The sequence below is a fragment of the Epinephelus moara genome, chromosome 3, assembly GCF_006386435.1.
Source record: "Epinephelus moara isolate mb chromosome 3, YSFRI_EMoa_1.0, whole genome shotgun sequence".
Taxonomy (NCBI): domain Eukaryota; kingdom Metazoa; phylum Chordata; class Actinopteri; order Perciformes; family Serranidae; genus Epinephelus; species Epinephelus moara.
The window spans coordinates 13102415-13113990 of record NC_065508.1 but is presented as its reverse complement, the minus strand read 5'-3'; the positions used below and the strand labels follow the sequence as shown (position 1 = coordinate 13113990).

Below are 11576 nucleotides of genomic sequence, written 5' to 3'. Positions count from 1 at the left end.
CACACACACACACACACACACTTACAGTAGTACCACTCAGAGCGGCACATTCTGTTTGTGTGACATTAAACCACTCAGTATTGCTGCTGCTGCTGCCCGGCCTCTGAACAATACACCAGTCTCTTTATACAAACAAATTATTGTTTCAAAGGCAGTGTGACTCTGCATGAGTAAACATTTTGCAGCATCATTTAAATACATGTGACATTTACAGCGGTAATATTTAAGTATACAGCTCCACTGTAAACATTAATAAAACAGCCATGAATTTATGCGTCTGGCTGCAACTACAGGGTGTGAAATGGATAAGAGTGGCAGGCCGGGCATGTGTGAGGAACCCATTCATAAAGCTGCACTCACACACTCATTACTTGTGTTGGATGGATTACATGCGCAGAAATATAATTATGGTGTAACATCCACCAAATGTTGGTCAAACAGCATGGCAAGATGTGATTTTCTTTGCTCAGCGTGGAGGCCGCTGTAAAGTTTGAGGATGTCGCCATCTTCTGGCAAAACAACTGTGTAGCAACATTAATAACCACCAGTGCTGTAAGTGACAGCCGGGGGCGCCTTGGATGAAAATTTCCACCATTATGTTATTTAAGGTGGGTGATTTTATTAAAGTATATTTAGTTTCTGTTGAGGTGAAAGTTAAAACCTTATTTTCAATATTTGAAACTACTCTGTGTTGGTACAGTTAGTTTTTATATTACATTTGTTGTTGGTTTTCTCCAAACACATTGATTACCCACTTTTGTTACAGTTCATTACATTTATTATAGCTTTGGAGGAAATTTGTGATGCTATTTGTTTTCCTTTGTGTAATATCTACTTCTTATATCATATTTTATGTCATGTTTGCTTCAGCTGTAATTGTAGATAACTCAATTTCCTGTTTGATCAAGGTGGTCTTTTTTTTATTATCTTTTTTCTTACAGCTTCATGTTGTCAGTAAAATCATTGCACTTCACATTTGTTTGTATTTCACTTATGCTTTCCTTTCCTGTAGAAGTATTCAGGAACGTTAAATAACCCTACGTAGGAGTCATTTTGATGTTTTCTCCTTTTTATCATCCCCAAACTTAGAGAATAACAGACGAGCTATAATTAGATTTGTCTCCGTTCCTGCGCTGACTTCCACATGCCTTTGTTGAAAGTGATAAAAATAATATTTGAATGAGCTCAGTAAGAATAGTGTGAGTGTTTAGCCCACTGTAAAAAGTTTGGCTCTTTAACACAGATTCCCTGCAATTATAATGCTGATGTGAGTTTAGGATGACTAAAACTTAAAGTTAAAGGTCCAGTGTGTGGGATTAAGAGTAGACGTCAGCAACCTCTGCCATCAGAAGAGTCACTTTTGGCTAGAAAATGTTTTAAAAATGTGTCTGGAGTTTGTCTGGACTATTTTATCTAAATTAGCCCATAAACATTCCTAATAGGTCTAAATAAGCATTCATTTATATGTCTTAAAACAAAGTAGTTACTCTGCAGTGGGCTGTTTATGCTTACTTGGTACTGAAACTTTGCAGTGCTAGTAGTGAAAGCAAACACATCTGTCCACTCACTAAGAAATTCTCCATTTTCCTCCAAGACGTTTTCTTTTTTGGATTTGGAATCAACAACTAGCCTCACTAACCCATACTCTTGTATAGCATGGGTTTTGATGCTGTAGTTGCATGTAGTCACTAGAGTAGACCCTTGTGCGTCATGCCATACACTGCCACCCACTGGCCAGGTGTTGTCAGTGCAACACAAATCTTTTAAAACCAAGATGGCTGACAGAATGCAAGAAATGTTGTGCAGCTCAAGAATATCTTGCCAATCTTTCTGTAACAGCAGACCCTGGTAGGTAAATGAGGTCTGAAAAAATCAAGTAACATCTAAGGAGTAATAGTTAAAATTTCCAAATACTGATTATATGTTGTGAGGAAATTGCAATTAATCATCTGTCCACTGAACTGGACATCATGCATGGCTGGCTATATTTCAATTGGAATCAATAGTATGACTGCAACTTTGTTGTTCTTGCAAATGCTTCATCTGTAGTAGCTTTTGCACTGTAAATCAATAGCTTTATGTTATTAGAAGGTAATGTACAGGTTTTGTAACAGAAAGAATATTTTGATGATATTTTTGTTATTTTTGCAGAAGGTGTTAATTGAAAAATTATATAGTTCACTAGGAGGAGGTGTGTGAGGGTGAGGAGTGAAGAGGAAGGAGCTGAATGAGGGATTGGGGGTAGGTACAGTATGCAGGAGTAGAAAGAGAGAGGGGAGAAGCTTCGGAGTCAGGAGCAGAGTTCAACGCTTTTGCATGGCATTGACCAGTATTAGAATTTGTTTTTTAAAAAAAAGTGAACATACTAGTTTAACAGCATTATAATATATTTCTATAGTTTCACAGGATATATATATATATATATATATATTATATCCTGTGTTCACTTTTTTTTTATACAAGTGGTTTCTAAAAATATAAACCAATAGAAAAAAATGAACATATATATATATATATGTTCATTTTTTTCTATTGGTTTATATTTTTACAATTTAAAACTTAAATGCAGTCCACCTGAATGGACATGTGAAAAACTTTTAAAACTTTTAAATGCCTAAAGATGAATAAAAAATCTTGACTGAGGACATAATTATTCATGCATGAAAGGACCAAGGAGAAGGTGCCAGGCCGTATAAAACACATAGTTGACAAGATGTTAAACTTTTTTTTTTAGTCAGTATAGAGGCTACAAATTTATACAACTAAAAAATATAAGAATCTTTTTTGGGCTACAACAATGATAAATGACAATTAAAGTGTTGAAAAATAACTGTTCTTCATTGCCATATCATTTTTTGTCAAAGCCACAGGGAGCCACTGGAGACGGGACAAAGACCCACAGGATGCCTACCCCTGATTTAGTGGGGTCTGCTGGCAGAAATGGTATATGATTTTCATAACTTTGTTTTCATCACCTGAAACTAGTAATCGTAGCCCAGAAAGAACAAACCAAACCCTGGCTCTAGATAAGGCCATTCACTTTTTGGCATCAACGACCCTGGTTTTCCTTGACACTTGGCACCCAGGAGAAGTTTCAGTTCTGCAACTTCACCACTAGATGCCACCAAATCCTACACAATAGACACTAAAGGAGTCCAGTCTTTCAGTCATTCCATAAACATCATTTCTGAGGTTCAAAATATAAATCATAATTTCTTAAATTTAATCACCATTAGTGGTGCAAAGTCAAACAGCTGTAACATTTGCATGTTATGATGGACACAATATCAGTGTGCTGTTTTCCTTACAGTTTTCATGGTACCATAAACCGTGTAACATAGTGGTATGGCAGAGAAAAATAGTAGGCCCTGCTTCACCTACTATATATTAAGCCTCTAAACATCAAACACAGGAACATCTTTAGGTGAGCTTGCAGCTTGCCCAGACATTAGAAAATGAAGCCAAAATCCAGTACTCAGAGGTCACGAGTATGGATTTGTTTACTACAGTATATGGTGCGATCTGCACAAAAGGGAGAATTTCTTGAAGTTATTTTTATTTTTATTTTTATTGTTTCCCTAAGTACCCAGCAATCTATAGCATTTGCTGTTGTTTCTCTTTTGTGCAATATTTATAAATCTCCCCTCTGTTGTTTTGGTTTTGACAGGCCGTATCTGATATGTCTGCAGCCTTACTCTCACTCTCTTTCTGTTTTGATTTACGAGAGGATGGAAATATCATCTGTCTCTCACCACAGTAGTCATATTGTGCTGCAAAATTATGACTCAGGCAATATGGTGCTTCAAATCATGTCAATGTCATTTGTCACCATAACTCCCAAAACTCCCAAACTATCAGCCTCTTCCTGCTGTATTGCACACCACATTTTAAGAACAAGAAACTGACACTGGTGAATGCAAGATAGTTTTCTATTTTGGAATAAAAGCAGATACACACAGATAGCAGGACAAAAGGAGGGGGACAGACTTATGCCTGGGTTTTCCCACTAAAACATTTTTTTTGTATAATCAAAGAGTCTATTTGACCTCTTTCCATGTATATTACCATATAGACTCATAAATTGTCATACAAGCATTTATTCACATCAGAATCACGGATTATTTGTCAGTGTGACATGGAGTCAGGCAGCGACAACTTGGCCTTGCTTCGTAGGCCTAATGCTCTTTCGTCTCTGGACCCAGCGTGTGAATATTTGCCTGATCTCCTTGGTTCTCAGACAGTAGATGAATGGGTTGATGAGTGGAGGGAAAAGACTGTAGAAGAGGGTGGTGGCTATACGCTTGTCAGGGGTCATTGTCAGATTAGGGAAGAAAGGTGTGGAGTAGACGAAGAAACGTGGTATGTAGTAGATAGAGATGATACAGCCCTGAGTGGCACAGGTAGAGAAGGTCTTCATTCTGCCCTGAGGAGAGCAGCAGTAACAAGAAGAAATAAATGATAAATGAAAGTATCTGGTTTGATCTGACAAATGTACAAGATGCAAAAATACACCATTATCTTAGAGTTGAAGCTCACCTGTCCACTGGCCATTCGCAATACTGAGATGACGATGCAAATGTAGGAAAAGATGATGAAGGCTAAAGGAACATAAAGGATGAACATGGCCCCGGCAAAGGCGGCGCCGAATTGTCGGCTGGGGTCCCCGCACACTAGAGGCGTGAGAGACATGGTGTCGCAGAAGGCATGTATGATTTGGTTGGGCCCGCAAAACGGCATCATGGCAAAGTTGATGGTGCTGATGCCAGGAAAGATGTGTGCAACCATCCAGCAGAAGAGCGCGAGGCCTGTCATGGTTCGGTTTGTCATCCGCATCGGATATCTAGGGAGGTAAAAAAAAAAAAAGGAGGAAAGAAAAACAGATTAGAATTATTCCAGGGTTTAGAGGTTAGACTAACTGTTTTGTTTTTCACCTGAGGGGAAAGCAGATGGCCAGATATCGGTCCAGGGCCATGGTCAGTAAAATGAGGGAGTTCAAGGAGCCAAAATAGTGGATCATGTGCTCTTGGAAGAGGCAAGTGTGAAAGCCAAGACTCCCATCATTCCACCAGTAGCGAGCGATTAGTTTGGGTAAAGCCACTGTGGCAAAGCCTGCAGGAAAAGAGAGGAGGTGAAAAGAAAAATAAGAACGGACAAGACAAAGCAGATCTAGGTCACAGGGTCAGCAACAGGAATTTGTACAATCAATGACACCATCAATATTTGTTTTTCTCTTTAAAATAGCCAAGTGATGCCTGTTGGGAGCAATATTTTCATGAAAGCTGTAGCTAGTGATACACTGCATCCTGAGAGCAGGAGATGTATTCACCAGTGTCTGAGAGGGCCAGGCTGACCATGACGATGTACATGGGCTTCTGGAGAGTGTGCTCCAAAGCAAACACCACCACCAGCAGAAGGTTGCCCGCCACTGTGGTCACATAGAGGAAGAAGAAGAACCACGCCACCAGGTCAAAATACCCCGGCTGGAGACTTGGGAAGCCCACAATGATAAACTCTGACACTCGGGTGTAGTTCTCATCCACCTGAAACATACTGAAGCCAGAGTTAGGCAGATACAGTGCAGCACATGACTGAGAAGGAATGTGTTATAAACTGAGGCTGAGATCAGAGCTTACCTCACCTGACTGCCTTGACAGTGTGACCCACGCGGGCAGCAGCCTCTCAGTTTTATAAAGATTTTGTGGCAGACAGGAAGTGTGCTGATACAACTGTGTCAAAAGGCAAAAAAGCTGAGATGGGTCACAACAGTTTTCTGCAAAACTTCACTTATGCACTATAAAAAGTTATTCATGGGTTTAGTGGATAACTCTTAAAACAAAGACGTTTTTCAGTATTAAAAAATTACATTTGTTTCAATAACGTGTTTCAGTCAGTTGGCAACTTATTTTAAGAAGTTGGTCAAAATACGAAACATTTTTGACATTTTTGAGTGGGATAGAATCCAATAGATAAGTCAGAATATCTTAAATAGAATAGTTTGACCACTTTTGGATAAATATTAAGTTGGTTCAACTTAATTACGTTTTTCAAGTTCAAAGCAAATCATGTTGGTTGCACTAAACTAATTGAGTTTGTCAGATTATGAAAAACTCGTGGGATTGACTCAGAGTTTGAACTACGTAAAAAGATGCATGCAAATTGTTACCTTGACAGTGTGGCTGATGTATAGTCAGTGTGTTATGATGGACACAATATGGTGTGCTATTTTTCTTGCAATTGTTATGGTACTGTAAAGCATGTAACATTGTGGTATGGTAGAATTTTTTTTTAATTAAAATGCAGAGTAGGCCCTGCTTCACCTACTTTATATTTAGCCTCTAAAAACATCTTTAGGTGAGCTTGCAGCTTGCCCAGACATTAAAAAACAAAGCAATAATCCAAGTAAAAACAAACACACACACAAATATAATACAAATATACATACATACAGGATAGTCTGGACAAAATATACCATATGACAGTTGACGAAATATACAGAGGGTACGCTGCAAATACTGTAAGCTTTCACATACTTGTACTGTTCAGAGAAAAGTAGGCTGTTATATTGTTAAGTATGTCTAGTCTAAGTTCAAGTCCAGTACGCCTGTGTTGCCCTACAGTGTACAAATATATCTACATACAGTGTCTTAGAATAACCAGTAGGCTACAAAAGATGCCAACGTCAAAAGGTCAGTTGGTAATGTTATCGGTCAGGGAACCTGGCCTGCTAATGTCATCAGCAACACTGGAGAACATACTGAAAAAAACATAAAGGTGGTACTTTGCTTTATTTGAGGTGTTTTATCTAACTTATGTTTCACTTTGACAAGAGGAAAGGCTTCAATGATTAGGGCTAACAGTGCTGTAAAATGTATGGACTATAACTCATTGGGCATAACCAAGCTCCCAGGAAGTGGTGGCAGTCCAACTCTGTGCATCACATTGCATGAGGCAAATGGGGGTTTACACCAGATTGACTAGGTTTGATTAGATAGTCTTTATTGTCCTCAAGGGGCAATTTATTCAACACAATCAAAATCATGCAACATCTACATCATGAAATACTACAGTACATATAACACACAAAAGATATCACCACAATATGAATTGCAATGAGACGCAGTGTTCAGAGTCCAATACAACTTAAATAAAAAGGCAACTTGATTAAAAACCCAACTGATACTGACTGATTCTCTGAGGTAGCCTATCTGTGATAAAATAAAGTGATTATCTAGCACGAGTCATGTGAAATATGATGTCTTTTTTTTCAATATAAATATCAATATATAGTATGTTGGCCTTTTATTTTGATCAGCCCAAACACTTTTACTTTACTTGACTATTTTAATCTCATGTCACTTTCCATATCTACTCTATGACACTTCAGTGGGGAACATCAAACTTATAACTCCACTAAAAAATTGATTGACTTTAGTTAATTGTTACTTTACAAATTAAGATTTTTGCACACAACCCATAGGCCTACAAAATCTACAAGTGCAGCTGAAACAGTATGAAGACTGATTAGAAAATTAACTAATCATATATATGATAATATGTGTGTGTATGTGTATTTTACATATTTAAACATTTTTTATGTTATTTGATTTTTTTTAAATTTAATTTCATTTGTTTCACATACATTATCAACAAAACAAAAGAGAATGAAAATATTTCAGTGCATGTGAGGGTGTGGTAGAAACCTGCACAGGCTTACATGAAAACCATCCAGAAGATATAGAAGTGGTAAAATACAACAGTCAAAAATGTCAATACATTTTAAACACTATAATTGAGAAAATGTTCACCATGTAAGTATACAGTTAATATTCTAAAATAAAGCAATTGCCATATACCAACAGCACATACAACAGATCCCAAGAGCGACCAATGTTGTTGTGAATCAAATCATTTACAGCAATGATTATTTTTGATGATGTCATAAAACAAAATTCTGCACTAAGTGCTTTAGCTTTAGATATTTCAACACATTTTCCATAATGTACATTTACTTAAGCACCACTTTCAATGCAGGACTTTTAATAGTTACAGGGTATTTTTAGTGTGGTACTTCCTCCACCACTGGGCCTACTGATGATGCAGTTTAATCTGCATCTTGATTTGACACACCTGTCAGGTAGATGGATTATGTTGGAAAAGAACAAGTGCTCACTGCTCACAAACACAGATTTTTAATTTGTTGTTGTTTAATTTAAATATGTGAAAAACTGGAGCAAAACCAAACAAAACCAAACAAACAAACAGCAAAAAACAACAAAAAAACAAAACAAGCAAACAAAAAAGGCGTAGTTTGCCCTTATTAAATATGCCGCTCTGCTGCCGGTGGACTTGTCCGTGTTTGTGATTGGTCACGTGCAGTAAACACCGACCGTTGCATGTGAACGCGCTCGCGACTGGATTGGGGGAAAACGGAAAATAACTGCTGATTTCCGGATTTACCGAGTTCATAAACACCGTCGTGGGACCGTTTAACGTGTTGGCTTGTGGGACTTCGTGAAGCCAGGTGATGAAATATATTCAGGGTATGTTAAATTTGCTTCGCAGTACAAGGCAGGCCTCGGTTTAATTTATCAACTAGATACAAAACCTTTGTACCTGGACGAGAAAGAGTTACTGCATTAGCTTGTGTTAGCATGAACTGCCTCAGGTGTCAGTTAGCCGACTGTGTGTGGAGAAAAATGTAATTTCACTGCGTCACAGAGCTGAAACGAAACGTCTATAAAATAATTAGTCAGCCATTAAAGAACTGCAACAATTTACTTTAAATAAATTTCCCAAGCAAATAAGTCATGCGAAACTTTCGCTAGCTTTAGCCACCTGGTAGTGAAGATGTCATTGTATGTCCAACTGACAATTTAAAATGTCTAGAGCGTCATAAATACACAGGTGACAGTGATAATGACTGTAATTATTTATGAAATTAATTACACCTGTGCTTTTTAAGTAATAAGTCAAAATGTCATTTAAAAGGCTTATAAGGTAAGCTGTATGTTATGGCATGCATAACAATACACATACTATATGCACATACTTTATACATATATTCATACTGTTTTTAGATAAGCTAATGTTATATTACACATTAATGTTACTTGATTTGGGGTCCATCCATTTAAGCTTTTGAGCTTAGTTTGGCGTTTGTTTTTATGTTTAACTGTCTCCTGCTTGTGTTTGGTTTGTGATTGTAGCTGTCATATAAAGTAATTTACTGTAAGGATCAATTAAGTATATGTCAATATGGTAGGTAAAATTATATCCTGTCACATTGTGTTTTTAAATACACTCTCAAGTTGTGTTGCCCTGTGGTTAGTGTTTCTCCTTAGCCAATTTGGATGTCTGCCCACCAACTGGAAATGTATCAATCTACATTTATAATCTGCATTACCCAGTTCATGTGCTCTGTTTCTGCTGGATGTGAAAGAAACCAACTGTTTGCCAACACATTAGTCATAATTTAATAAGTGGGCGATGTACAGATGAGTGACAGGTTATCTGTCAGCTTTTTCTGACAGCCCCCTTGTGGCCAAAATTGTATTCGTCTTCAATAATTAAGGTCAGTTTTTAGGAGCAGGGTGCTGGCCTGTGCTGACTCTTTTTTATACTTTGTATTTGTCAAAATTATTGTCTCTTACACTGTTTTGGCTACTTCTCATTGAAACATAAGGAGATGGGAAGTGCCAATCTTGACATAATAATAGCTACTGTATGTCTCTCCCACCCCACCATCACAACATCTCAAATAACAAAAACAAACAAATTAATTGTAACAAACTCCAGGCCAGACAATGGTGAAGCTTACTGCTGTTTTCAAAAGTCTTTATTATGTTCAGCCATCATCCATATTATTTGAACACCGTTATTAGCTTTCTCTTCTGAATCACCTTTTTTGTTTTCTTCAAAACACCTTTCCTCCAGAAAAAAACCCCATTTCTTCAGAAAACACTGGAAGAGCTTGTTCCCATTCCAGCTGGGCGCTTAACTGCAAGAAACAAGAGCTTGATATTGCAATAATAGATATGAAAGTAACATTAAAAATAATACATACACACATGATTATTGCAATAAATAAAGAGGAGCAAAGTAAATAATATACAGTAACTAAGATGCTTAAAAAAAAATACACAACGGGTAAAGAAGACTAAAGAAATAAGAACTGGTTTGGTTGAGGGGATATCCTTCAATATGTATGTTTCTTTCTTCTCTTCTCCTCTTGTTTGAGCCTGTGCTGACTCACTGTGAACTCTTAAACTGTTTAGGCCTGTGTGAGTCAGACCGTCACACTGAAGAAACTAAAGGCCAAGCTGTGGTGTCAAGCATTCACTTGGGGTGAATTGTGATTTCCAGCTTTTCACTGTCATTGATTCATGGTGTGTAGCGGCTATGAAATAGAAACAGGGAATTTCATATTAAAAACTGCAATGTTTGTGTGATAATCACCTTAAATGGCTGACTGATGCATCATATTGCCTTTGGCTGTATAGGGATGCGTAGATATGGTCCCCAGTTTCTGACAGTGGGCTCAGGCTGAGGAGTCAGTAGGACCAGAATGGAGAATTGGATCGATCTCTGTGACCAAAGACCCTCCTGAAGTGCACATTAACAGTGAGTACAAAATCTGTAGATAGATATACTTAAATATGTATTTTACTACTGGAAAAATGGCCACTTCCTAAAACTACTGTGTCTGTGCAGTGGAGAGATGCCAATGGCACGCACCCTCAAAACTTTAGTGACCATCCAAGGCACACCTGTGTCATAATCATGCTGTTTAATCAGCATCTTGATATGCCGCACCTGTCATATGGATGGATTTTCATGGGAAAGTACTGGGGCGGTCTTTGCTCAGTGATTAGGCAAGGCAAGGCAAGGCAAGTTAAGGCAAGTTTATTTGTATAGCACAATTCAACACAAGGTAATTCAAAGTGCTTTACAGAGACACTAAAAGCAACAAGACACAATTTAAAACAATAAAAACAGTCAATTAAAAAGGGAAGTAGAAATTGAGAATGATAGTGATAATAAAATACAGTAACATAAAATAAATAAATAAATAAATGAGAATGATAGTGATAATAAAATACAGTAACATAAAATAAATAAATAAATAAATGAGAATGATAGTGATAATAAAATACAGTAACATAAAATAAAAACAGGCTCAATACATTGAACAGTCAGGATAAGAAAAGAAGTAGAATAATAAAAGGCATAAATCAGCAGTGTGTAGTTAAAAAGTACGGGCAGTAGAATACAGCAGGTAAGTATTTAATCTAAGAGTACGCTTCAGTAAACAATAGTGTTTTTAGCCCTGATTTAAAGGAGCTGACAGTTTGAGCAGACCTCAGATCTACAGGAAGTTTGTTCCACAGGTGAGGAGCATAATAACTGAATGCTGCCTCACCTTGCTTGGTTCTTGTTCTTGGAACACACAACAAACCTGTTCCAGATGACCTAAGGGGTCTGGATGCTTCGTAGGGAACCAGTAGATCAAGCATGTATTTTGGTCCGAGACCATTCAGGGCTTTGTGGACCAGCAGTAAGATTTTAAAAGCTGTTCT

The 11576-nt window shown here is 37.5% G+C and overlaps 1 protein-coding gene across 1 annotated transcript; it reads right to left on the bottom strand.

Moving 5' to 3' along the window:
• Positions 1-4141: 4141 nt before the first annotated feature.
• Positions 4142-6345, bottom strand: or30bu1 (odorant receptor, family 30, subfamily BU, member 1). Its single transcript, XM_050040998.1, is given in 7 exon segments — positions 4142-4423; positions 4537-4840; positions 4932-5109; positions 5327-5550; positions 5634-5668; positions 5670-5726; positions 6322-6345. Coding segments are annotated over 7 exon segments (1104 nt in total).
• Between the last annotated feature and the right edge of the window lie 5231 nt (positions 6346-11576).